At 51.0% G+C, this 24,538-nt stretch overlaps 11 protein-coding genes across 11 annotated transcripts; 4 read left to right on the forward strand and 7 right to left on the reverse strand.

Moving 5' to 3' along the window:
* Nucleotides 1-52: 52 nt before the first annotated feature.
* Nucleotides 53-1,068, reverse strand: BDV59DRAFT_203853 (uncharacterized protein; the record flags this gene model as incomplete). Its single annotated transcript, XM_073694334.1, has 4 exons — nucleotides 53-89; nucleotides 504-714; nucleotides 768-980; nucleotides 1,056-1,068. The coding sequence occupies 4 exons, from the start codon at nucleotides 1,066-1,068 to the stop codon at nucleotides 53-55; spliced, it is 474 nt and encodes a 157-aa protein (XP_073545897.1).
* Nucleotides 973-2,629, reverse strand: lcp5 (small subunit rRNA maturation protein LCP5). Its single transcript, XM_073690469.1, has one exon. The coding sequence runs from the start codon at nucleotides 2,526-2,528 to the stop codon at nucleotides 1,398-1,400; it is 1,131 nt and encodes a 376-aa protein (XP_073545898.1). The 5' UTR covers nucleotides 2,529-2,629; the 3' UTR covers nucleotides 973-1,397.
* Nucleotides 2,630-3,195: 566 nt separating this feature from the next.
* BDV59DRAFT_183276 (EF-hand domain-containing protein) lies at nucleotides 3,196-4,991 on the forward strand. The gene is made up of 4 exons (XM_073690470.1): nucleotides 3,196-3,510; nucleotides 3,808-3,893; nucleotides 3,976-4,271; nucleotides 4,321-4,991. The coding sequence occupies exons 1-4, from the start codon at nucleotides 3,500-3,502 to the stop codon at nucleotides 4,498-4,500; spliced, it is 573 nt and encodes a 190-aa protein (XP_073545899.1). The 5' UTR covers nucleotides 3,196-3,499; the 3' UTR covers nucleotides 4,501-4,991.
* A 587-nt stretch (nucleotides 4,992-5,578) lies between these two features.
* On the reverse strand, nucleotides 5,579-8,873 carry BDV59DRAFT_74531 (putative kinesin family protein (KinA)). The gene is made up of 5 exons (XM_073697021.1): nucleotides 8,777-8,873; nucleotides 8,675-8,706; nucleotides 8,506-8,600; nucleotides 5,987-8,412; nucleotides 5,579-5,924 (listed from the first exon to the last, which is right to left on the reverse strand). Exons 1-5 carry the CDS (start codon nucleotides 8,779-8,781, stop codon nucleotides 5,711-5,713), a joined length of 2,772 nt encoding a protein of 923 aa, XP_073545900.1. The 5' UTR covers nucleotides 8,782-8,873; the 3' UTR covers nucleotides 5,579-5,710.
* A 395-nt stretch (nucleotides 8,874-9,268) lies between these two features.
* ubc2 (E2 ubiquitin-conjugating protein RAD6) lies at nucleotides 9,269-10,552 on the reverse strand. Its single transcript, XM_073690471.1, has 4 exons — nucleotides 10,315-10,552; nucleotides 10,137-10,201; nucleotides 9,832-10,056; nucleotides 9,269-9,765 (listed from the first exon to the last, which is right to left on the reverse strand). The coding sequence occupies exons 1-4, from the start codon at nucleotides 10,354-10,356 to the stop codon at nucleotides 9,642-9,644; spliced, it is 456 nt and encodes a 151-aa protein (XP_073545901.1). The 5' UTR covers nucleotides 10,357-10,552; the 3' UTR covers nucleotides 9,269-9,641.
* A 171-nt stretch (nucleotides 10,553-10,723) lies between these two features.
* On the forward strand, nucleotides 10,724-12,410 carry BDV59DRAFT_183283 (thiolase family protein). The gene is made up of 3 exons (XM_073690472.1): nucleotides 10,724-11,020; nucleotides 11,076-12,020; nucleotides 12,082-12,410. Exons 1-3 carry the CDS (start codon nucleotides 10,853-10,855, stop codon nucleotides 12,280-12,282), a joined length of 1,314 nt encoding a protein of 437 aa, XP_073545902.1. The 5' UTR covers nucleotides 10,724-10,852; the 3' UTR covers nucleotides 12,283-12,410.
* Nucleotides 12,411-12,579: 169 nt separating this feature from the next.
* Nucleotides 12,580-14,727, forward strand: BDV59DRAFT_203858 (uncharacterized protein; the record flags this gene model as incomplete). Its single annotated transcript, XM_073694335.1, has 4 exons — nucleotides 12,580-12,687; nucleotides 12,737-13,630; nucleotides 13,683-13,869; nucleotides 13,919-14,727. 4 exons carry the CDS (start codon nucleotides 12,580-12,582, stop codon nucleotides 14,725-14,727), a joined length of 1,998 nt encoding a protein of 665 aa, XP_073545903.1.
* BDV59DRAFT_74546 (chitobiosyldiphosphodolichol beta-1,4 mannosyltransferase) lies at nucleotides 14,728-16,481 on the reverse strand. The gene is made up of 3 exons (XM_073697022.1): nucleotides 16,243-16,481; nucleotides 15,994-16,190; nucleotides 14,728-15,922 (listed from the first exon to the last, which is right to left on the reverse strand). Exons 1-3 carry the CDS (start codon nucleotides 16,463-16,465, stop codon nucleotides 14,978-14,980), a joined length of 1,365 nt encoding a protein of 454 aa, XP_073545904.1. The 5' UTR covers nucleotides 16,466-16,481; the 3' UTR covers nucleotides 14,728-14,977.
* A 969-nt stretch (nucleotides 16,482-17,450) lies between these two features.
* BDV59DRAFT_194592 (metal cation transporter MSC2) lies at nucleotides 17,451-19,580 on the forward strand (the record flags this gene model as incomplete). Its single annotated transcript, XM_073692423.1, has 4 exons — nucleotides 17,451-17,502; nucleotides 17,533-18,412; nucleotides 18,464-18,682; nucleotides 18,731-19,580. The coding sequence occupies 4 exons, from the start codon at nucleotides 17,451-17,453 to the stop codon at nucleotides 19,578-19,580; spliced, it is 2,001 nt and encodes a 666-aa protein (XP_073545905.1).
* A 222-nt stretch (nucleotides 19,581-19,802) lies between these two features.
* Nucleotides 19,803-21,661, reverse strand: BDV59DRAFT_194593 (CFEM domain-containing protein; the record flags this gene model as incomplete). The annotated part of the gene is made up of 8 exons (XM_073692424.1): nucleotides 19,803-20,296; nucleotides 20,371-20,438; nucleotides 20,497-20,879; nucleotides 20,936-21,003; nucleotides 21,070-21,106; nucleotides 21,185-21,387; nucleotides 21,421-21,500; nucleotides 21,612-21,661. The coding sequence occupies 8 exons, from the start codon at nucleotides 21,659-21,661 to the stop codon at nucleotides 19,803-19,805; spliced, it is 1,383 nt and encodes a 460-aa protein (XP_073545906.1).
* An 832-nt stretch (nucleotides 21,662-22,493) lies between these two features.
* On the reverse strand, nucleotides 22,494-24,470 carry BDV59DRAFT_183286 (Zn(II)2Cys6 transcription factor domain-containing protein). The gene is made up of 2 exons (XM_073690473.1): nucleotides 24,280-24,470; nucleotides 22,494-24,151 (listed from the first exon to the last, which is right to left on the reverse strand). The coding sequence occupies exons 1-2, from the start codon at nucleotides 24,346-24,348 to the stop codon at nucleotides 23,084-23,086; spliced, it is 1,137 nt and encodes a 378-aa protein (XP_073545907.1). The 5' UTR covers nucleotides 24,349-24,470; the 3' UTR covers nucleotides 22,494-23,083.
* Between the last annotated feature and the right edge of the window lie 68 nt (nucleotides 24,471-24,538).

Consider the following 24,538-nt stretch of genomic DNA (forward strand, 5'->3'; position numbering starts at 1 on the left):
GATCAATGAGAATGAGAGTATGCATATGCTGTGATCACTAGCAGAAATGCCCTTACTTATAGAAGACGTGTACCAAAATAGATTTCGGGCTGCCAAATGTTGATATTAGCAAATGTCATTATCATTCACATCTCGTAGATGGTTTTCATTGAACAATTGACTACCTTAAATTCAGTAGCAAATTGAATTAAATGGACATTAGAAGAGAATAGATCAATATAATGAAGCGCTCTGGTCGTCTTTCCCCAGTAGATGCGAAACCACAGGTTGAGACGTCGAATCATGACGGGATCACAGCGAATTTGTTCTCTGTTCGAGATCATTTCTTGCTGCAGTAAAATTTATTAAACACCTCGGCTAACGTGGAGCCAACAAGATGAATCAGACTCCAAACTAGCTCTCGTGGCGAGGAAAACATCACCCCTAAGACACAAAACAAAGTGGCGAGAGTTTGCCAAATGTAGACGAGCCAAGCTACACATGGCATTAAGAATTTGACAAACTCCGAGGTCTGATACAAGTCCTCCTGCCGGGCGATGTAGTACCGTGTCTTTCCGGACTGGTTACCATTGGCCCCCGGCATAGCCCCATCCACGCGCTCTGTCAGGCTCAAAACAGTTGTGAGGGTCACATCGCTCGAATGGAACGGAACAGCCCAGATGGAAAATACTTGAGAGATGTTCACGTAGAGCTTGAGATGGTCCTTGTCGAAGGCTGTGGAACAACTTCAGTCTTTATTGCTCATAGAAGAAAGGATAGACACCTACCGATCGAGTTGACTGTCAATTGGATCTCAGGAGACATAACTTTGTACCACTGGTAGATCTTCTTGACGTACCAGCGGCCATTGTCTATGTCCCATGTCCGACAGAACGGGTGAACAAAAACAGCATTGGAGGTGAAATACTGGTCAATTGTATTTGACTGTACTTGGGGTGATCCTTGGGTAAGTCGGAGGATCACGCCACTGATTTCGGACTCTTAAGATAGAAGGTGCGTCAGTAAGCCACTCCAGAGGTAGAGATATATACCCGTGAGATTCACATCAACCGTACCTGGGTTCTCCATTGTAGAAGGTCGAGACCATAATAAGGCAACTGGCTTTCAAAAAGATACCACAAGATAATCCAAGGGTAGGAGGCAGTCGAGAGTTGTACGTGTCCAAATTGAAGGTGGGCAGAGGTAGGATGATGAACAAGTTGTGTCAAGGGATGATGTCATCACCAACCAGGGGAAAAGCTGAACCACTTAAGCTTAAAAAATACCCATAACATTGCAGGAAGCCAAACTGAGCTGTTCTTTTGTCCTCTTGGTATCGAGTGCGATATACAAACGTATGCCCCATGCATGGGCATCAAAGAAATACCTTGGTCGCAATCAAAGCACAATAGGCTGGATTATCGCTTCCATCCCTCCATCTTCTTCCGCCGCTTCTCGAAAATCTGACCCAACCCGGCGCCGTCACTACGAGGCCCATCATCGGTAGGTTTGCGCTTCCGGGACTTCTCAAGGGCATTACCACTGCCTTTCGCGCGGCGAGTAAGCTTGGTAATACGGTCCGCGCCCTCGGTGAGGCCTCTCCATTCTTCCCCTCCAAAGCCACTGTCACCACCTTGGTTTCGTCGCTTCGCCCGCTCTTTCTTGCTCTCCTTTGCCAATCGGGTGAAGTTAGTTTCTTCGTAGGCAGTCCTCTCGGCCTCGACCTCTCTCTCCTTCTTAGACTTGGTGTGCCTTCCACCCCGCACAATTGTGCTACCGATACTCGGTTCTGCCATAGGGGCGGATGACATTTCCGCGCTAACGAACTCATCGATAACGTTCGACCGACGTGGAGGCGCCCGGTCCTTGCGTTCTTTGCTCTCAGTGGTAGGAAGAGCCGTCGGCATGATCCTCGGTGGCCGGTAGATGCCGTCATTTGAACCTCGTAGGTTGGGCCGGTCGGGCTTGGCCTCACCGGCGATTTTCTTCGTGAAAGCGGATACGTTGGGGCGGTATGCCATTTCGTCGATGTCTTCTTCCTCCTCATCGTCCTCGCTATCTCCTTCGCTGTCGCTCGAAGCCGCGTCCTCATCCTCTCGGCCGGAACCTTGCTCTTTCCTGCTCTTGGATTTTGGCGCGGACCGCTCGGTCCGTTCAGAATCTTCCGCCGCCTTGATTACTTTGTCCACCTGGTACTTCAGCCGGCTCTCGAGGGGCCGAACGCCGCGGTCCAGATACACCCGCAACTCGATCAGTTTTTTAACCACTTCATCCCGCACGGACTGGTCAGGTTCGACGGACTCGTGAGACACATCGCGAAGCTGAATCAAAGTCAAAAAGACGAGATTCTGTATGTAAGAGAGAAGTAAATCGGATTTCGCATCGAGTAAAGAGATTCCATCTTGCGGAGGCTCGATCGCAACATCGGAGGGATCGGCTCGTGTAGATTTGGGCAGAGAAGTAGCTGCGGAGGATAGGCAGCCGGTCAGATTTTCGAGCAGAGAGCTAAGGTGTGGTAGGCCCGAAGGCTCGGTCTGGAGAGCGGCCATTGCCAACGAGGGGATGTGTGGAAAGAAATTGGTGGTGCAGGCTGTCCTGCTTCTTACAGAGAAAAACCCGGAAAGAATCCAATTTTTCTTATCAGCACGTGCCGATAGTGGCCTGGTCAGCAACCATTTCATCACGTGTTCTATTATACTCACCGCCTTCTCCACCGCCACAGAAACGATGGCCGACGGTTGAGGTACCCGTAACTACTGGTACTGTAAGGATCTAACAGGCCAGTTTACAATGACCTACCGGGATACTCTGGAAGAGACTCGACAATACTCTTGAACTCTGCACCAGTGACATGTAACTCTTGTGCCATAGACAATGCCAGGCCCTCGCTTGCAAGAAGTGCAATACTAGTATCCAGGACAGTAGTCTGTTTTATACCTACGTAAGTTTGAGAATGCACCGCTGGCAGGCCTTCTTTGGATAGAACGACATGGCCCCAAGATATGGTGACCTGAAAAGGCGCTTGGAGATAAACAGCGGTGCTCCAACTCTTCTTCTTCTCGTTCGACTTCGACTTCTCCGTCTTCTCCTGATGATGCGTAATGCTGGGGCGGAACGGTCTGGACCCGCGGCTCTGGTAGTCACGCCTGGCGATAACCTTCTTAGGTAAACCTCCCACATGGTCACGCCTCTTCTTCCTCTTCTTTCCCCTTCGACCGTCAATTCTACCCTCCGTCTTCAACCTCTCGTCTCTCGATTTGGTTCTTTCGACTTCTCTCGTATTCCTGGTCTTGCCTATTCGCTCTCCCACTATCGGACTCCCTGGGATCATCTTCACCGCCGCCGAATCCCGCGCCTCGTCTTACCCCGCGCCTTCCGCCCTCTCCGTCCGTATCCATTTCGGCGCATAATTCGTCTCCTTGGCTCGTGGATCTTGGCTCGCGTGGGTGTCCATAGTCGGTCTTCAAGTTCTCCTTGGTGTTCAGTATTTGAGATCCGTGGTTGGTGGTCTCTAGGGATCATGGGCAAGTCGTAAGTGCGGCGCTTCCCCATTCTTCCGCATTCCTTGAGTGGGACCGAGTTCGAATCCGACTAGGCGGGGGTTTTGAAGACCTGAGGAGGGAAAGTGAGAGGAGATGCTACAGGCCTGACGCTGTCCCCACGATGCGATTCATCTCCACGGGTGATATGGAGGCCAGCGCGGGGTTAGGGGCTGTCGCTCACGTCGCACCTCTCCACTCCTCTCCTCCTTGGGATGACATTCGAACTCCCCTGTTCTTCAGAACTCCGATGTAGAGATTCATGCTAACGAAACCATTGCGCTCACAGGCAGTCAAAGCTTTCCCCCACCCAGCTCGATGAGCTGCAGAGGGCGACCCACTTCGATAAAAAGGAACTGCAACAGTGGTATAAAGGTACGCTCAAACTTCGCCATCAGGTCAGATGGAATAGACAACAAAAAGGGAGAACCAGTTGTTGACATCACGCGACCCGTAGGCTTCCTGAAGGACTGTCCCTCCGGCACCCTGACCAAGGAGGAATTCCAAAAGATTTATCGTCAATTTTTCCCCTTCGGCGACCCGTCATCCTTTGCGAATTACGTCTTCCGAGTTTTCGATTCGGACAATAGCGGCATGATAGATTTCAAGGAGTTCATTTGTGCGCTCTCAGTAACGTCGCGGGGGAAGATGGAGGACAAGCTAGATTGGGCCTTCCAGTTGTATGATATCGATGGCGACGGCAAGATCACCTACGAGGAAATGCTCGCCATCGTCGAGGCGATCTACAAGATGGTATGCGCGCGACAAGCTCTCATCCCTTGAACGGACACTAATGGATTAGGTCGGCTCGATGGTGAAATTGCCCGAGGATGAGGACACCCCGGAGAAACGTGTCCGAAAGATTTTCCGCATGATGGACAAGGATGAGAATGGCAGCCTCGACATGGAGGAGTTTAAGGAGGGCAGCAAACGAGATGAGACAATTGTCAGCGCATTGTCCCTGTACGATGGTTTGGTATAGTCGATTTGCAAGCACCGTCGGTGTTTGTTTTTCGATACCGTTGACCTCTCAGACCTCTTCCTTTTAACGAATCTCTCCTTGTCCCCTTCATCCTCGCGTTCTATTCTCTTCTGCATTGCTTTACCGGTGCTTATACTCTCGATTTCTTTTCGGATGTTGCTTTGCGAATCTTTTACCTCTAGGATTCCCCTTACCACTCTGCAACCAGCCATAGGTCCGAGGTCCAAGGCCAATGATCTATGCTGCACCTGACGGTGGTTTCTGCATGCATGTTTGTCATGTGCTTCTTTGAGCTTCTATTTCCTGACAAAAAGAACAATCGACGGGTGCTCTCATGATCCGTCGCTTTTTTGCTTCATCTTACAGGCAGGTTTCCGGCCTTTAGACTAGACCTACTAGTGTTTATCTGGAACCTGCCGAAGGGATGCTGGATTACACTGTATATATGTACCTTATATGAAGAATTTTCCTGCAACGGTAGCTTCACCATTCGTCTCTGGACATTGTACGTAGGTGGTGGTGTCATCAAGCATAGGCCATATGAGTGCTGAGGAAGCGATCTACCGAAATCGGGGTCTGTTCAAGTCTGAGCAGCCCATGGCTCTGTCCGTAAGCCCAAGGACCATTTGTGCTATCTTGCGACGTGGGAGCAAGACTACAGATAGTATACTTTTAGTGCCAGGAATGCGCAAAAAAATCGCGGAACTTCTTCCTCCAGGCCAACACCGAGTCCAGTTTCTGTTTCTTTTGGGTATAGATCCATGTATTAGACTATGGTCATTATAGATGATCCGGGACAGAAACATGAACTAACAGATCCTCACATATACACTCATCAAACAAAGGAACAACATATCATCTCGATGATAAGAGACACTTTCTACCATGTCTCGTCAACGCAATCTATCGTCTTCATATACATGGGTATCCATAGGCGCCTCTCGTGAACCAGTCTAGCACTCGATCTAAGCATACCAGACCAGCGGAAAGCAAGGGAAGATCAAGAACAAGTGGAAAACAAGGAAAAGGGCAAAGATAGAGATTGATCATGAACATCCATCCCAATATCAACATCGTTTCCAACAGACTTGAGCGTCCGGGAAGTTTCCAGTTCCAGGGTAGAACATCCAGACATGTCAACAAAAGGAAAACTGTACATCAAATATCTTCGGCGAAGGGGTAAAACAGACAACAGAAGAGAAATCGTGGATCATCGTCTATCAAAAAACCAGCTCGAGCGCTGCTTCCCGGTCTCCTGCGGCTGGGCACCGTCCGACCCTCCACCACCGCCACGGAGCGGTTTCGCAATTCTCGAGCCGCCAAAACTGAAACCGCCGCCGCCATCCATACCTGGAAGACCCCTGGTTGAGCCTTGCTTCGCAGCTTCAAGCCGCTCTTTGACCGCAGTGAGTTGAGCTTCAAATCTGGAGGGAGGCACGTAGTTAGATATCGACCCATTCCACGCTATTGTAGAGAGGATACTTACCGATGGTTCGCTTGGGTGAGTTTCTCCTGGCTCTCCTGGAGCAGGCTTTCCAAGCTTGCAATGCGCTCATTCCTCGCAATGAGTTTCCGCTCTGCAATGGCCACTTCCTTCTTCAAGCTGCTGTTCTGCTCCACCAGCTGGCGTTGAACGTGTGTCAGTTGCTCGAGATTGCGTTCCAAGAAGGCCATCTTCTTTTGCTGGGCGCGGTTGTTTGAAGAGCGAAGCACATTGTTATACTGCTCACGAGCATCGTCAAGGGAGATTTCTAGCTCCACCACACGCTCGCAGCGGTTCTGGAGATCGCGCATCAGGGACTTCTTCATCGCGTCGAATTCGGCGATCTGCTGCTGGAGGTTCTTGCCCGCAGCCCCGTTCGTTGACACGCGCGATTGTGAGTCGGCAAGGGATTGCCGAAGTTTGGTCAACTCTTCGTCCTTGCGAGTGATCTCCTCGCGCAATTCGGTGGCCGCCTGCATCTCGGCCTCTTTGCGGGTAACATAGACCTTTTCTAACCGCTCCCGGATCTCTTCCACATCGTCTTCGCCCAGGTTCCGCTCCAGAAGTTTCTCATAGTCCTGCTCGAGATTGGCCAGCTTCTGCTCAAGTTCAACACGACGGCTGTCCTGCAGCTCGCTCAGTTCACCTCGGTCATTCATAGTGAGTTCTGCCTGTCGGATGAAGCCTTGGGTTTCCATCAGGCTAGCGCGCAGCTCCTGGATGTCATCGGGTGCAATGGTTTCTCCGGCCTCGCTGATCTGATGCAAAGAATCAACGCGCGCGATGAGTCCCTGAAGCTTGCGTTCATTATCGGAGAATACGTCACCACCCAGGTCGAAGCCAGCCATCATCTTTGCCATCTTCTCGGCTTTCTTCTTCTCCTTTTCGTCCAGAGCAGCGCTGGTTTCCTTAGCCTTCATTCTGACATCGAGAAGTTGCTGCTTGACATCGTCCAGTTCCGCAGTCAATTCAGCATTAGCCTCGCGAAGGCTGTCCATCGTTATAGCAGCCTCCTTGCTCTCATAGGAGACCTTCTCGAGGTTCATGCGCAGTTCATTGACCTCGGCGTTAAGTTTGTCGTTGTCCTTGCCCGAACGCGCCGAGTTCTCCTTCATTGTTCTTAGTTCCTCCCGCGCCTCGCGCAGACTTCTCTCCACGTTCACAATATGAGACTCCTTCTCAGAAATCTGATCGTGAAGCTCATTCTCACGACGGAGAAACTCCTCCCTCTCATCCTTCTCCAGGACCAGGCTAGGAGTGCTGGAACGATCACCTATCCTTGAATCTGGGCGGGGCGTTTCTGATCGGGAGGTCTCCTGTAACCGGGACGGGGTCCCTGGACGTGGTGCGCGAGCCTCAGCCTTAGCGGAAGAGATGATTTCATTTCCACGCGCTGGAGTCCATCTATCCTTAGGAACGCTTTCACCACTTCGCCACGAGTGGACTTCCATCTCGAGGGCCGACACGTAATTTTCGAAGCTGGTGACCTGGCCCTGGGCCTTGCGCAACAGTTGTTTCAATTCGGCCGGACTCAGCTCGGCATTGACCTTGGCCTTGTTCTTGATAGCCTTAGCGCGCACACCGAAACGCAGGGTTGAGATGGTTTCCGCATCGTTGTAGCTACTGGGGGAGCAGTTGATAATGAGAGTGGTGCGGGAGTTACCTCCCAGACTCTCCTGCAGAATTCGCGTAAGTTTCGAGTCACGATAAGGAATGTGCGTCGATTTGCCGTCGGTCAAAGCATTGATGACCATTCCCAAGGCACTCAAACTCTTGTTGATTTTCTTGGCTTCTTCCAATGTCTGACCACTGGCCCCGGTCTTGCCAACCTTCTCGCTACCGGCCAAATCGACCAAAAATAGCTGACCACTTTTGGCGGAGCCCGTCTCCAGATTCTTCTGCGTAACGGTGATGACGAAGATGGAGTGGGATCGCGAGGACTCCTGGTTCATGTTGGTTGCGGCCACGGCTCTCGCAGTACCACCGCGGCGCATCACCTCGTAGACTTCCTGAACACTCGAAACGTAGACCTCCAGCAGACCCTTGACATATACACCGCGGGATTTTTCCTCGTGTACGGGTAGATTGTCGTTATGGGGCACGAGCAGATCGCGGATCCGTTCCATGTAAATTTCCATGTAGCTGACGCGAACAGTGTATTCGATGTTACTCGGGCTCGTGAGGATGCTGGCGAAGATCTGCTCGACGATACGTGGGATGATACCCTTGCCGATATCGTCGTCAATATCCGAACCCATCATCGTGTAAGACTTTCCGGCACCGGTCTGACCGTAGGCGAACACAGTTCCGTTATAACCGTTCAGGATGTCATCAACGGTCGGCCGGATGGAGAAATCAAAGATATCGGTTTGCGCCGAGTCCATAGGGAACACACGGTCGAAAGTGAAGGCTCCGGAACCTTCCTTGGACTGTCTTGTGGTCAGTATTCGACGGTGGTGCCGTGACGCCAGCGAAGATCCCTGGGTGGGACTCCGCTGGAGAAAAGAAAGAAAAATACTTACGTTGATCATACATGACTGTTCATTTTCGAAATCGACTATGGGCTGTCCTCCAGACGCCAACTCGACTTTATTCTGCGGTCGAAATCTCGCAACCACTGCGGGGAGAGAGTGTTGTTAGTCCGGTTTATTGACTGGATGGCATCAGAGGCGGCCGACTGAGTCTGCATACCCTTGATAGTGTTGGCACCAGGGCCCGATGACCTGTCATGCCCAGAAAACAATTATCAGTCGTTGGTCGTTCGCAGGAAACGGGGTCTCGGGGTGGACTTACGCCATCTTTTCGGTTGGCCTGGGAGGGGACAGTCGTTATCGTAAAGGATCGAACAGAAGGCAGACGATAAGGAAAAGGTTAAACGAGAAAAAGAAAAAGAACCCCGCGGGGAGGGGAAGGACTGAGGGCGATTTGGTGTGCCGCGCCGTGGAGGAATGCGAGAATGTTGATGATATGCCGAATCGATCGATCACCTTGTTTGGGTCAGGGGTCCACGTGCAGTACGGGAACACCACGGGACAGATACCGAGAGGCGATCGTGAAACTTGGGAGGTAGAGGAAGAAGAGGGGTGAGAGAAGGACAGCGGTTGACCACGGAGGGCGAGGAGGGAGGTGGTGAGGAGGGAAAGGAGAGAGAAGAGAGAAGAATGATGGGGAGTTGGTGGAGGAGCGAAAGTGGAAGGGTGGGATTTCGTTACATACAATCCATACCGAGTGTATTCATTGAAACCACCGGCCCCGACTGTAAATTGCAGGACGTTTCGACGATCACCGGTCATTAATTACATCGACGGATTCCTGCAACTCGGTCTACATCTGGAGGCTTTGTTTAAAAACTAAAATTCAACGCGAGGAATACTTCATAGCACGGACGGAGAGAAATAATGCAATCATCGACGGCTACCGAAAGGAACAAAATATTGACCAGGCGCCCAAACCCCGCGCTGTGCATGACATGAAAAACGGCGTGAAGATGAATGAAAGAAAAAGAAGAAACCTCCCCTAGATGCTTCTGTTCAGATCGGTCATCTGGTGTGAGGGTCCTCGTCCACCATAACCGCTTATCCGGCAGAATCGTGAAATCCGCAAGTGCAACAGAAAGAAACGGCAAATGTGATGATATGGAGAATATTAGGAAACGGAACTAGTCCTCCCAACTTTTTTCGACCGTCTCACGTACGCGTTTTATATACTCCTTTCGGTTGTCTTTGTATAGATTCGAGGCTTCGACGTTGGCCGGCGAAGAGGTGTTGGGGTCATTCAACAAACTGTGGTGATTCCGTGTTAGTGTGGATGATGAACGTATGCATCCGACGGACTCCCATGAAACCCACCTCTGTATGCTGGTCAGAATGGCCGCCACATCGTAAGTCGGACTCCAGCGGTTTTGCAGAATGTCGAGGCAAAGCTCCCCAGTGCCGTAGACGTTGGGGTGGAACATCTGGCTGATAAACTTGACCCCGGGGGGCTTGTTGGGATATTGTTCTTCGAAATGCATGACGAGGCGGAAAGTGCCGTCCTCGAACGGGGTGTCTGCGGGACCGATGATGACGGCGTTCCTGAGAGCGAGAGCGCAAACATTAGCATAAAGAAATTTTTGACGGTGGCACATGGGATCATGCAGAGGTGCGTTACTCACCAGGTCATAACGTTATCGGCAACGGGGGATGCAGACACTCCAGCGGGAGGATCGGTCTGCATACGCTGTGGGTAAGGAGCATTAGTAAATGGGACAGCCAACAGAAATAGGGGAGATAGAATGATAGACGGAGGGGGATGGTGTGAAAAGGCATTCATCTGTCAAGAAAGCTGCATACCTTAAAGTCACGCATCAGACGGCGGCGGGCAGAGGTCGACATGGCGGCGGGGTAGATAGGTGATTTGGCAGGTGGGTGAAGATGATGTGATGGTTGGGGGGAGGAAGGCGTCGGGGAGAGAGATGGAGATGGAAGAAAGAGGGCCAAAAAGAGGGGGAGGAGAGGGACAACACCAGGGGGAGGAGGGAGAGCAATGAGGATTGTCGACAAACAATCGGCTGGTGGTGATGGAATTGAGTCCCGTCGCCATCGGAGCATCCCTCCGGGGGAAGCTGCCCGATGGGGAAACCCCCCGGGTTGGGCCTAGCCACTCACGTGATACCCATCAGCTCCTGACTAACGGTGACTAAGCCGCCACAGATGCCTCGGCTCAAGCGGGTGGAGGCGCTGCGGATGCGGTTACAGGCGGGATGCTTTGCGGAGAACAAGAAGCAACAGCTTCATTCCCTGCTTTCTTCTTCCTCCACCTCTTGCTCCTCGACTGTGTCCTTATCCCCAAATATTCTATTCTCGTCCCCTGATTTCTCTCACACACATCATGGCGATCCAGGCATCTTCCACCTTGGGCGCTCGTCTTCTCAGCAAGCGAGCTGTTCTCCCCTCCACATACCGTCAGTGCCAGAGGCATTTCAGCGTGGCGCGCCCTCTTCTCAAGGAGATCCAGGAAGCATACATCCTCAGCGCCTCTCGGACACCGACTGCCAAGGTACAGTTTACGGTCCGGCATTTGGAGGATTCTGTGAGGCTGACCGATCTCCCAGTTCAATGGTTCATTCGCCTCCGTGTCGGCCCCAGAGCTCGGTGCAGCTGCAATCAAGTCCGCTGTGGGCAAGTCAGGGGTGCCCGTAGAGAAGATCACTGATGTCTACATGGGTAATGTTTTGCAAGGCTCTGTGGGTCAGGCGCCCGCTCGTCAGGCCTCCATCTTTGCCGGTCTCTCTCCAACCGTGGAGTCCATGACCGTCAACAAGGTCTGCGCCTCGGGTCTTAAGGCCGTGGCGCTTGCTGCTCAGAACATCCAACTCGGTCTCACGGAAGCTCAAATTGCTGGAGGCATGGAGAACATGTCCCGGGTACCCTACTACATGGCCCGTTCCAGCCATCTTCCCCCGTTTGGAGACATCAAGCTCGAGGACGGCCTCATCAAGGATGGCCTGTGGGATGTTTACAACAAGTTTCACATGGGCATCTGTGCGGAGCAGACTGCCAAGAAGTACGAGATTTCCCGCGAGGATCAAGATCAATACGCCATCCAATCCTACCAGCGTGCTCAGGCGGCCTGGAACGAAAACAAATTCGCTGATGAGATTGTCCCCGTTACCGTGAAGGGCAAGAAGGGCGATACGGTTGTTGAACGGGACGAGGGTTACGAGAACCTGCGGATTGATAAGATGGCTACCTTGAAGCCAGCCTTCCTCCGGGATGGCACTGGAACTGTTACCGCTGGTAACGCCTCGACAATGAATGACGGAGCATCGGCCCTGGTCTTGGGTAATAAGGAGGTTGCTCGTGAGTTTGGTTCCGGCAACCGTGCCCTCGCACGCATCGTGTCATCGGCCGATGCTGCCATCGACCCCGTGGACTTCCCTGTCGCTCCCGCTAAGGCAGTACCAATTGCTCTAGAGCGCGCTGGCATCACCAAGGACCAGGTCGCTGTTTGGGAGTTTAATGAAGCCTTTGCCGCCGTGATTAAGGCCAACGAGAAGGTTGGTTCAGCGTTAATGCACAGTTACCCTTTTGAAGCATCCTGTACTGACCTTAGCGTAGATCCTCGGGCTGCAGAATGCTCGGGTCAACCCTCTAGGAGGCGCTATCTCTCTGGGACACGCCCTGGGTAGCTCCGGTTCCCGTATCTTGGTCACACTGCTTCACCAGCTGCAGCCTGGAGAGTACGGTGTGGCTGCTATTTGCAACGGTGGTGGTGCGGCCAGTGCTATGGTGGTCCAAAAACTGGACCGCGTGGACTAGACGTATCCACACAGTTGCTAATCTCGCTTGATCCAAATTGACTTCTGGCCCAGTGATGAATATACCCTCGACGATCAAAACACATTAAAGCATTTAGTGCATGTATATATACTCAAAAATGAATGCGGTGACTTTCTTCGAATACATCTGTAATCACGTGATATATACTTTTAATGACTAAGCGGTGCATATCCTATCCACGTGATAGGACGCGGTAACACACCTACATCAATGCAGTGAATGTGAAGCGCGCCCTCTCTGTCAGTGTATTGATATAATAACCAAGGGTTGAACGCGATGCTGCGCCCTGTTCAGTTGCAAGTCTTTCCGTCTTGCTACAACTCCCTGGCCTGTTCGGCAGATGGGGAGCTAGCTTTAGCTGCAGGTGAATTCTTTCATATCGCGGTAAGTGTTGTTGAGCCTAACAAGTGGGACATGGCTGATGGCTCCATAGACCTCCAAACATGTCTCCGAAGGAGAAAGCACATATACAGCTCAACAATCAGGCAGCAACTGGCAGATCAATCGCTTTCGGGCGAATACCTTTACTCTTACAGAGTGGCCTACAATTTTCCCCCAAGCGCGGGAACATTTTTCCATTGGGCCTGAACAGTCAAATAGTACAGTTGCGGGTCTAGCATGGTCTTCCCCAGGGCTAGGTAAACATCGACGCTGTGTTTTGGCTGTGTTGACATCGAATCTCCTATTATCTTTCTACGAAAGTACCGGTACGCAAGGAAAATACACCCGTGTTGCTTTGGTCAATGAGACTCTTCGGAGACATTTCGAGCCCCTTATCCCGGACGAGGGCCTAAGGGCCAAAAAAGCAAACATCCGCTCCTTCGCGTGGGCTCCGCCTCTCAAGGCGCCTTCACCCGATCTCTCCTATCTAGGGGCCGAACACCGATGGGGTATCCATATTCTTTCTGTTACAAACGACGACAACGATGTCCTTTACCTGCAAGTTCGGCGCACGAGGGAGCACTCCTACTCTATCGAGATGCTATCGCTCACCTCGCTCCACGACCTAGTCGATAATTATCCCATCAACCAGCCTTCTATCTTCTCAAGTGCCATCAAGAACCACTTAAAAACCTCATTTATGTCCCATGGCCCGTGGGTCTATCGGGAAGTTGGCAAGAGAGAATTGTCTGCTACTGGGAATGTGGCCATGATCTATGGCACAAAGTTAAAAATAATCCGTCAAAACATCAAGTTACATGTAACTTCTGCAGAATCCGGCGCGCAGGGAGACTACGAACTGTCAAGCAGCTCTGGGGAGAATACCCACCTATCCGAGAATTTGAAGAATGTCCAGTTCACTGGTCCTCTGCAATGGATTTACAACGTACGTCTTCATACCTCGGGGACTTCGGACCGTGTACTAATAAGTGTCACAGGATCGGCTACCAGAAATTCGCCTTGCAGTAGGAACAATGGCAGGAATGATCTTGGTCACGTCTCCTTGCGATGCATATAGTGGGAAGGATAGCAAAACACACCATATCAAAATCCAAGCATATCCGTTCTACGACGAAAAAGAAGAAATCTCGCAAGAGAGAGCCAGGCACTGGGAGGCGATAGGCGGTAAGCCCGCATGTTTTTGAGGCTGTTAACTGTACTGATCATTTCAAAGCCATGACCACTGCATTCGATGAAATATCTGAAACGTGCACACTCCATCTTGGTACCGTTGGAGGATATACCGCATCCATGAATTTCCCTCCTACCGAGGAGGAAGCCAAGATTTCTGTGGCTCCTTGGAAAACCCATATGGATGAGATCTGTGACCAGTTCGACATTGACCGTGACCTTGGAGGACTCACCGTAGGAAGGGTGTGGGGTCTCACTTCGCACCTTGGCGTCGTTATAGCTGCAATTACGCGGCATCCTGGGGACATGGTTGAGTATAGAACGACCTCAGAGGACCTGACTGTCCTTGTCTTCTCTGGAGCAAACTCCAAATGTGAGGAACCGAAGATCTTCCCTAGCATACAAGAAGTCCCAGACACTTCTCAAAACAGTCTTTCGGGTAAACGGGATGTTGTTTTGAAATATATTCTCGATATCGTGGAGCGCAAGTATGATGCAACCCAGGCGGAGGGGAAAATCTTGTATGCTGCATCGTGCTGTGCCATTGTGCAGTCAAAAGACCAGACTGTGCTGTCATTGGCTCGCAGGTCTCTGGAGTGGCTGGCTTCCACCACTGGTATTGATTTGAGCGATGAGATATCCAAGTGTTCATCCCCTGGGGAGACAATTGAACCAAAACCTACAGACCAGGTTGCTAGACCCGGTCAGGAGGTCTTTGAGAGATGTGACATATGTGACACCGGTCTGTCGTGGTACTCTGCCCAAGAAACGCAGTGCTCAGGTGGACACCTATTTGGTATGGAGCAAATCCCCACTCATATCTGCCGCATGACTGCTGATGCATTTTACTAGTGCGCTGTGGATTGACATTCTTGGCTATTCAGGAGCCGGGAATATCTAAGCTTTGTTCTGTTTGCGGAACAGAGTATTATAATGAGGACCTTATCCCTCCTTCATACGGAACCGATTTCCAAACGGCTTTTCGAGCACTTTCCGACGTGTTCGACACGTGTGTATACTGCAATGGCAAGTTCCACGCATGAGGCTAGTGTTCGAGCTTTATAGGGAGCACATGTTCTATGTGGATTTTGGTGGTAAGAAGCTATACTAAACCGAAGAGCTTGCCCGCGATAGGGTTCCATTCGTCGTCCCAACGGTGAGTGCTTTCCTTCAAAGCACCCTCACGGAGCTTCTCAAGCTTTCCCCTATCGCCAAACAGATCCACTAGATGCCCCACGAGTTCATCGGAGGATCCAAATCCCCTTCCATTGACGCCTTCCGTCACCAGTTCAGGCCAAGCTTCAAACTGACTCCAGCCGACAACCGGCAAACCCGCACCGAACATGTCGACTACTTTCATGGGGAGATCGACTCCACTACTACTGGTGTGAAGGCTGACGCCTAAAGAGGCTGATGCAAGAAGCTGTGCATAGTCGGCAGTGCTCAACCAAGCGGTGCGGACCACAACTTTTTGAAGATTTCCTGCTGCCTCCAGCTGCGAGATCTTTTTGACATACATCTCTTTCTGGGGTCCTTTGCCTGTAATGAGAGCGAGGACCGTGGGTAGCTGGGGCATTCTTGTAGTTGCTACCTCGGAGTAGCGACAGAGAGCGTCGACTAGAAGCGAAAAGTCCTCGTCCGCAGTCCAAGAGGTGGAGCTGACAAGAACACGCAACGAGTTGGAGGATATCAATGGGCGCACGGGGTCAGCCTCTGGGAGCGACACAAGGAATTTCCGCCTAGCATTCTCATCGGGAATGGGCTGGAGATGACTTGCTGGTCGGTCATGTAATGGTAGAATAGGTGCTTCTAAATAGAATTTTTTTTTCAAGATCGACGCCATGGCTGTTGTGACGCATATGTGGGCCGTGGCCGATCTACAGAACGACCGCTCGTACCATCTGGAGAACCTTACGAGGGGATGCGTGTCCCCCAGTTTAAGGGCGAGTATGGTGTATCCAAAGTTATGCCAGTCAATTACGAGTTTAGTCTGTCGGAAAAAACACGCGAGGGATGCGATTGCGAGAGTCGGGATCGACGGGGGGTTCTGTATGAATGGAGAGGAAGCGATTAGCAGGTTACTCGAAGCTGGACACACTACATTTTCGCGAGACGAACCTGGACAAGAAGCCATTGGGCTGGTTTAGTGCGATATGCCAACGCCCACCATAGACAGGCAATCTGATAGACCACCTTCAACGGACCAAATAGAAGGAACAGGAGCTTGTTGCTTGTCTGAAGAAATGACGGGTGTGGAGGAAGAGGAACGATGGATATTCGAGGATCGGACGAGATGTCAGGATGAACTTCGGATTCTACAGTCACATTAGCTGCGCGATTGGAGAAACAGGTCCAGGCCAGCAGTACCACGGTATCCAATGATGTCCACCTGGCCACCACCTTTTGCAATGCTCAGCGCATGGTACTGCATGCGGGGGCTGCGGCCAATGTCACCGAGGACAAGGACCTGAACGGTCGTTTGACCATGTCCGGGGCTGCGTTTGGGCACATATTGAGATGGTAGCAACAGGATAAAGATCGTGAGTGCAGTGGAGACACAGCAAGCAATGGTGATGAGCGAGTCGATCATGATGAAGCTGCAGGAGAGAAAGAGGATTGATAGACCGCGGACATTTACGTAACGAATGACTTATGGCCTGACTTTCCAGGCATCAACACCGATAACCCCCATCACGTGCCATCGTCCCTTATCGACGTCGCGCATCGGCGCATTCGTCGGGCCTCGATTTGCCCGGTTCAACAGACCATCCTCCCCCTCTGATTCCCTCGGCGAGACCACCAGAGTTACTGCATCTCCGAGATATGCCGTGCTGCCTGTCCCAATCGTCCGGTCGGTCAACATTCTCGAGCTCCTAAAGCTCCCCTATCTCAAACGACAACCCTCCGTGTCACTTTCCCCTCTCACACTACTTGCTTCAATTCGTTCCAAAGCCAACCCCGGGAGGATTTGACAAGGAAGAGACAATGTCAACGGGGGCCCCCGTGCTCAGCGTGGATACCCTTCCCCCACCGTCCCATACGCATGGACACAAACACGCTCGCGGCCGAGGCCATTCACGCTCAACAGGGCCCATATCGCACTCGATCTCTGTCTCTGATCTGAATCCTGCGCAGCAAACAGCGACCTCTACTTTGAGTGGCTCGGGATACAGTAATGGGTCTGTCTCAGATGGTGGGATTGGCCATCACCATTCGCATTCACACGCCTCGAATCATGACGAGAGGGTGCATACCCATGTCGTTAAACATGGCCACTCTGGAAGCGTAACTAGCTTTGTGTCGGATCATGACCTGTCATCAGGCAGCGGGTTGAGGAAGCAGTAAGTCGTTGACATCTTGAAGACATTTATGGCAGCGTTTGACGGGCTATTAGGAGTGAGGTTTCTGCCAGTTTTCTGTTGGCCCTACCGTGGATTGCCCTTTCCTGGTACTACAAATATCATGTGGGCCGTTCGTTATCGCATACAGTTGTAGTTGAGGGAAGCTCCTTGGCACCAGAGGCTCAGCACCTGGATCGAATTGCATCGCGAACATGCGCTTTAACCGCTTTGACCATGATTATCTTTGGAGGTGGACAGATGTTCCGAAGTGGTGGAACTGGCATGAGTACATTACCAAAAGCTGATGTGAACACAGCTAAAGGCGCCCTTCTGCGCGTGCTATCTATTTCACTCCCTATTTATGCCGCCCTAAAGGTTGGCGGGTTCCTTGTCGCATTTACCATACTGCTTGCAATGGCGTCCGGAGTGCCAACCATTGCTTCAAAATCCTTGCCTTCCAGTGGGCAAGAACGGCTTGGCCAAAAGAAAGTCACGGTCGGGGTTATTGTGAGTGTCATTGTCCTCAACTACCTCGGGCTGAGCCCATCCGTCGAACCCCGGCCTTCTCTGGGATACCTTGCCTTAATCGTCTCTGTCTTCCTTGTCCGGCCGCCGTTCTCGGGACACACCTCAAATGCTGCGTCAGTACCAGGTCTCGGTATATCAGGGCCCGGAATCTCTGTTCCCCAGCAGAAATATACCAGCATGGGCTCATCACCTGTGACCTCGTGCGAAGAGTCTGTCCTGACCGCTCTCTCGGGGCTACTGTTAGGTGTTGGGACTCTCGTCTCTGGGGGTCTATCACTTGACATTTCTCATTGCGTACACCTTTTACTCGTTGCAGGAGCATTGTCTGTCTCTCTAACTTTCCTGATTCCAACGGATATCCGGTCGCCTCAGAAGCTCGGGATGGCAATGTCAACAGGCAGCTCGGCTTTGCTGTGCGCACCTCCATTGCGATCAGGTGTACAGGTGGCTTACCTCTTCCGTTGCATGCTTGCTGCAATTTCTTTTTTTGCCGCCCGGTTTGACGATAAACATTTACGTCTTGGGGCTCACGCCCATGCCCACCACTCTCACCATGATAGTGATGCATCCAAAGTGTCGAAACTTGTTATTCGTTACAGTGAGCCGTATCCTCTGCTCTACAGTATTGTCAAAGAAAGTGACTCCCGTCGGATATTCTATTTCATGAGGTATAGTCTCCAGAGTTTCTTTTACAATTGATCTAGTGCTGATGGGAGCAGTCTAAACTTCGCTTTCATGCTGGTACAGCTGTCATATGGCTTTCTCACTGGCTCGCTGGGCCTTCTCAGTGATAGCATTCATATGTTCTTTGACTGTCTAGCTCTCGTGGTAGGTCTCTGCGCAGCTGTTATGAGTAAATGGCCCCCGAGTGCCCGCTTCCCGTACGGCTATGGGAAAGTGGATACGCTGTCCGGTTTTGCGAACGGCATCTTCCTAATGTAAGTGGCACTCAGTAATACCATTTGGCACCGACTGACTCTCTCTAGGATCATTAGCATTGAAATCATCTATGAGGCGGTCGAGAGACTCTCTTCTGGCAGCCAAATGAACCGTATCGGAGAGCTTCTGGTTGTCAGCATAGCCGGTCTCGCCGTTAATCTCGTTGGCATTATGGCGTTTGAGCATGGCCACGGGCATGGGCATGGACATGACCATGGTCATCACGGGCACTCCCATTCCCACGGGAACGAAAACATGCATGGCATTTTCCTCCATATCCTGGCTGATACATTGGGATCCGTAGCTGTGGTTATATCTACGGTACTTGTTCACTACTCTGGCTGGCCAGGGTACGACCCCATTGCTTCTTGCCTGATTGCAATCTTAATCTTCGCTTCGGCTGTTCCCCTGGTTAGCAGCACTGCGAAATCGCTTTTGCTTACTCTCCCGGCTGACGTTGAGTACAATGTTCGTGAAACTTTGGCCGGGGTCAGCACTCTCCGTGGTGTGGCAGGGTATACGGTGCCCAAATTTTGGCTAGACGATACCGCCGCTACTTCTGGGCATGGCCATCCCCATAGTCATGACCACACCCACAGTCATGGGCACAGCCATTCTCACCCCCATTCGCATTCTCACCCGCATTCGCATTCTCACTCTCATGACCACCATCATCACGACCATGACCATGACCATGACCATGACCACGACCATGCGAAAACCAACCTGAATGTCCTGGGTGTAATCCATGTGATTGCCGCTCGCGGTGCTGATTTAGAAGATGTTCGCCAACGGACTGTTGACTTTCTCCAGGAGAAGGGTATGGATATTCTCGTCCAGGTGGAACGGGAGGGTGATGGGCGATGCTGGTGTGGAGGAGGGAACAAGACCTCTTGATTTGTCCAATCGTGCATTCCTTCATATCTCCTATTATATACCACCCACGTGGTTCATCTGTATATGTTGCAGGGGGCATTCATATTATTGCATAACATGACCCACTATTATATCATATCATCAACATGGGGCCTGTTGTAAACTATGTACATCGCGAATCACCATAAATTTACCGGCTATACATAGCAAGAATGTGGATTATAAGTATGATTATCGTTAAATTCAAGAATCGCCGTCACTAAGCCAGGTCATATGGGCCAGATTTCCTTGCGAGCTCCACTTACTTTGTTGTTCACCTGGATGGCTCTTGGAGTAGAACTTCCCGTGAGAAGATTTCTCGGAGCTGATGGAATCTTTTGAGGCTTCATGTATGGCTGTATGGCTTTTCGATGCCCGTGTCTCATACATTGGCTCAACCTCTTTGAGCCTAATAAATTCCCCCGATCGACCATAGTATTCTCGACTGTCATTTAACGAGTATCCTCGCGGGGACGCATCCATTTCCTTGAATCGAGGGTTTTGTGCTATGTAACCTCCTGAATATTTGCTCGCCTTGAGTGGGTGCTGGTTTCTGGAACTGCCTCGTCCGCTTGTCGGCCCATCACCAGTATTTTTCCTTGTTATAGCGGCCCAGACGTACTTGCACGATGCTCTTATTCCAGGCATGCAAGAGCACATGATACCTATATCTACTTCGAGGATACTCCATACACACACTGGCACGAAAACCTCTTATTTCCCCTCTCGTGTCAGTGACGGCTTTGGCTGTTCTGGACGGATACCCACTTACTTGTCGGATTGGTTGTGCTATTAAACCCAACTGCTTCCACAAGACGGAGGATGCTTATGATGGTCACACTGATATATTGTTAGAAACACGGGATAAAGGTAGGGTGTACGAAGATATAGCGCGTACACAATGCCGACGGCAAACATAAGACACATCCCAATCCGCTTCTCCAATGACATTCTCAGTTTCAAAAGGGTGGGCATAGGGAGTCCAATTACAACCACGTCTAGGATAATATTTATGATGGCATGGGCGAGCAGGAGTGCGTTGTGGCTAACACACTTTCCCCTGTGCTGGCCGTCCCAACTTAGCCAGTAGTAAGAAATGGGATTGCAGGAAAACACTTGAGCAAAGAAGCTGGCTAGACCCCAGGCGGTAGTGAAGGCTAGCGTGCACAATACCGCCCCGCGCAGAGTTGGAGTTGGGAAGAGTCGAAGATATAGCAGAAGCATGGAACTTTTGATCATGGCGATGCAGAGAACGTATAAGTTTTCTTCAATGAAAAAGAGCTATAGGGCATTCTCAGCATGCGGCAGAACATCACCGATTGTGCGGGCCTACCTACTTTTAGAGTCTTTGATATATCCTCGAATGCTACCATCCAGATATCCCTGCCAAGGCCGTGAGAGCCCACTAAGAGCGGGCTGGTTAGTCTATCTCGCCAGCTATGAATGAATAGACACGGATCAGGCTTCTTACTCGGAAACCCGACTCCAGAGATTGCGGCGGCGGTAAGCTAGATATTCTCATCAGCGACTGTTCCCATGCGAAATACCCCCTAGAACTTGCAAACAGGGGACCAGCGCTAACTCACCAACGCAACAACGATAGTGTAGTCGTCCCTACCCATCTTCGAGCTAACCACACGACCTGCGACCCGCAGGGAGACCGAAAGAATTGCAACGATGATTCCCACGATATTCACAATGGGAAATACTTCAACATTATGGCTGGTGGGATATTGGCACGTAGCGTAGGAGAATCTCTGTGCAGCTGCAGCTCTTGTAAGTTTTCTTTCTGATTCAATTCGTCACATGCAAACAAACGTACTCAGCGCTTCCCTGACTGTACACCCTTGCAGTATGCATGGTTCGAGCTGCGCATTGAGCTGTGTGTCTTGACATATGCAACTGAAATCAGACAAGGAACAGGTTGAATTGGCAACGGCTTGAGTTAAACATTTGAGCTAGTAAGGGTCATCAGCGAGAGTGGGAGAAAACCAAAGGCGCTATACAACATACCGCACAAGATGGAAGACTATCCATTGGGATTTGACTGTCCATGTACTCATACAGTGTAAACTGATATAGATCCAGAACCACTGGACAGCGGATTTACATATATATCTGCATTTCGAAGACATATACGCTAACGGCCCGAGAGTTTGCCGCTTACCATTTCGGTCGCCTGGTGAAGATGGCCTGAAGAGATGTCCATTAAAGTTTTTCAAAGAGTGATAGACGAACCGGATAGCCGTCTGCCTCGTGGTGACTTGTCTTAGCCCTAGCGTGAATTGAGACTATGGGGCTCTAGTCCCTTTAGATGAAGCACTTCCCCGCACGTTTGTGCTTTAGATCCGCTCTGTTAAACTCGAAGGGATTTACGCCGTCAATAGTGAAACCAATTCCTCCGGAAAGGAGGCGAAACTGCGTGTTCGTGCTTTTGGGTCCTGGTGATGGCTGTATTAGCGCACTTCTGTCAAACAAACTATGATCCATGTATAACCACACCCTTAAAGTCGTGACGCAGTAATCCAATTCTGAGACACATTCAACGGCGAAACATTCCCATGCACGCTAAACATAAATGCGGAAATAATGAGGCCATGAAGCAAGGTAGAACTACTAAATCGGCCGATAACGATAGGAAAAGCAAGTACAGTAAGGTCACAGTTAGAACAACCCAAGGCACGAAAAAGTTTGCGGCGATCTAGCTGAACATGAGGCTGTTAACACATGTGAAAATAATCAAATGAGGGCCCTACAGACAGGGGTCCTGCTCCTGTCATGCACTAATTCCTCTAGGTTGGAATGGATCAAAGTCTGAGGATTATGATCATCCTACGGTTATCCAAAACCCGAGGTAGATTTCTATCTCGCCAATTTCTCCGCATTATCCCATTCCTTCCGAACAACTTCCGTGGATAACACGAGGCGAGGCGGGAAAATTCATTAGTTATCATGCTAGAAAGAACTATAGCAGGAAAGCAGTCAGATTTTAGGCAGTCCTGCGGGTGTTCCTGATTTCCTGATGCCAGGACTTCATATGTTCTTAGCACACATATAGTACATCGAGTCAAAAAGTTGACATTGCCTCTACTCTGCAACTAGATAACTTGAATGTCGCCTTTATATCATATAACCGCAAGCTTGAGAACAGCATCTTTACTTTTGATGCTGTACATTGACCCCATGAACTAAATTAGTGGATAATGTACCTTACCACTCTGGAGCCTATCGTAGCAGACAAGACGTGGTGGTACCCTACTTGCTAAGCTAGCTAACCGCTGTGACCCATACACAAGTTCATGTTCACCTTACACTGCTCTATATCCAAGCGCTTTAGAATCAAGTACGCATGGCAGCCAAATAATGGGAGAGACTACTTCAGTCGGACCTCTCGACGGCAGTCAAATTCTTGAAGCCAACTGCATCTGGGTCTGCAGAAGTATGCAGAAGTTGCAGCAGTTCTAGTATTTCGGATACCTGCCATTTCAGAGGCCTAGTTTCTCTTTTGGCCACGACCGTGCAGCTTCCCACTTACCATCGCCTGGATTCAAGGCAAGCAGCAATTCGGAGACCAACGCCGGGCCAGATTTCTTCGCCCACCAAACCTTTCCATCCAGCTCGCCAAGGATGACGGCCCAATGCATCAAAGCGAGCAGTGACAGGGGCTGCCGACGTCGCAGAGCATGCACAAATTCCTTATCAACAACGGCAAGCCATGATAACACTGAAGCAGCATCCGGGGACGATCGATATCGAACGAAACAACGACGGAGCAAGGTTAAGGCGTCCTTGATGATACGGTGATATTGCGCATCGACGGGGGCCATCATGGCATCATTGATGGCGGTTAACCGGTTGAGAGCTTGCTCAGTGTCGCTGTCTAGGTCTAGTGCGTCTTCTTCAAAGAATTTCTTCCGGGCGTAAAGGCTTGTTTGGAACCATGAGCGGCCAATCTTAAAGATGTTGCTGACACCCTGTAGGAGCTCGCAGACTACGATGATGTTCTCCGTCATATTGGACCGTTCCCCCCGCTCCGAAGTTAGGTGAGGGAGACCAATGCCGATGACGGTGGTGATCACAGAATGGGCGAAGACAGCATCGCAGTTGCTGGGAGTGATATTGTCGACCGCATGTCGGAACGGGGTGAATGCCTGGTTGTGATATTCGAGAGCGGCGTCGAGATATGACAGCGCCTCGGGGGGCTCTGTAGTTGCTGCAGTGTGAAGAGCGGCCACGGCCAGGATCCCGTTCATAAGAAAATCATAATCGAGGGCTTTCCGCGGCAGGGTGATTTGCCAGGTATGCCGGTCTGCGGGGACATTACACAAACTCTCATAGGTATCCGTGGAGAATTTGTGCATTAGCTCCAGGTCGCGCCGACGCAACGGGCCGGCAACCGAGTGGGTTACAACATCTGGAGATGGTTCGATGGGCTGTGTGCCACTGATGGGGGGTGTTGATGTTGGTCGGCTACGAGCAGATGGGGCGTTCAAGTAGGTACAGCGTAGCTCCCGTGACAGGCAATTGGCACACGGTGGGCCTTGCTCATCGCACTAGGAGGGTCAGTTCTTGGAAGTGAGCAATGATTTGAGAATCCAACGTGGAGATGCGGATAAAAACGACACATGATTCCGTGAAGGACTGGTGCGAACGTGTGTGGCACCATCGTTCAGGAACATACCTTAACACGCCTCTTCTTGCACTGATCACAGCCATTCCGGGATTTAGTATGAGTCCTCCGGGGGGGCATCTCCAAGGACCCCGGAGCTAGTGGAAACGATGCAGCAGAGGCGGTTCTGAGGTTAGAACCATTGAGGATGTTGAGGAGGGAAGACGGAGATGCGACGGACTACAACGAATTACATAAATTAGTACCACGTGACCATCCCGCAGATAGGGGCACGTGACGTCATGCCGATCCCGGCTAATCGGCAGACGTT

Source organism: Aspergillus ambiguus, assembly GCF_047715705.1.
Source record: "Aspergillus ambiguus strain CBS 117.58 unplaced genomic scaffold BDV59scaffold_27, whole genome shotgun sequence".
Taxonomy (NCBI): Eukaryota; Fungi; Ascomycota; class Eurotiomycetes; order Eurotiales; family Aspergillaceae; genus Aspergillus; species Aspergillus ambiguus.

Coding starts and splice junctions, on each gene's coding strand:
- lcp5 (XM_073690469.1), bottom strand. CDS start 2,528: ATGGCCGCTCTCCAGACCGAGCCTTCGGGCCTACCACACCTTAGCTCT.
- BDV59DRAFT_183276 (XM_073690470.1), top strand. Junction 3,894..3,975: donor ACTGCAACAGTGGTATAAAG/GTACGCTCAAAC, acceptor CGCGACCCGTAG/GCTTCCTGAAGGACTGTCCC. Junction 4,272..4,320: donor TCGAGGCGATCTACAAGATG/GTATGCGCGCGA, acceptor CTAATGGATTAG/GTCGGCTCGATGGTGAAATT.
- BDV59DRAFT_74531 (XM_073697021.1), bottom strand. Junction 8,413..8,505: donor AACAGTCATGTATGATCAAC/GTAAGTATTTTT, acceptor ACCACAAGACAG/TCCAAGGAAGGTTCCGGAGC. Junction 5,925..5,986: donor CTCACCCAAGCGAACCATCG/GTAAGTATCCTC, acceptor GCCTCCCTCCAG/ATTTGAAGCTCAACTCACTG.
- ubc2 (XM_073690471.1), bottom strand. CDS start 10,356: ATGTCGACCTCTGCCCGCCGCCGTCTGATGCGTGACTTTAAG. Junction 10,057..10,136: donor GCCGATAACGTTATGACCTG/GTGAGTAACGCA, acceptor TCTCGCTCTCAG/GAACGCCGTCATCATCGGTC. Junction 9,766..9,831: donor ATTCTGACCAGCATACAGAG/GTGGGTTTCATG, acceptor GAATCACCACAG/TTTGTTGAATGACCCCAACA.
- BDV59DRAFT_183283 (XM_073690472.1), top strand. CDS start 10,853: ATGGCGATCCAGGCATCTTCCACCTTGGGCGCTCGTCTTCTCAGCAAG. Junction 11,021..11,075: donor CTCGGACACCGACTGCCAAG/GTACAGTTTACG, acceptor CCGATCTCCCAG/TTCAATGGTTCATTCGCCTC. Junction 12,021..12,081: donor TGATTAAGGCCAACGAGAAG/GTTGGTTCAGCG, acceptor ACCTTAGCGTAG/ATCCTCGGGCTGCAGAATGC.
- BDV59DRAFT_74546 (XM_073697022.1), bottom strand. CDS start 16,465: ATGATCGACTCGCTCATCACCATTGCTTGCTGTGTCTCCACTGCACTC. Junction 16,191..16,242: donor GGACATCATTGGATACCGTG/GTACTGCTGGCC, acceptor ATGTGACTGTAG/AATCCGAAGTTCATCCTGAC. Junction 15,923..15,993: donor CCCAATGGCTTCTTGTCCAG/GTTCGTCTCGCG, acceptor CCATTCATACAG/AACCCCCCGTCGATCCCGAC.
- BDV59DRAFT_183286 (XM_073690473.1), bottom strand. CDS start 24,348: ATGCCCCCCCGGAGGACTCATACTAAATCCCGGAATGGCTGTGATCAG. Junction 24,152..24,279: donor GCAAGAAGAGGCGTGTTAAG/GTATGTTCCTGA, acceptor TGACCCTCCTAG/TGCGATGAGCAAGGCCCACC.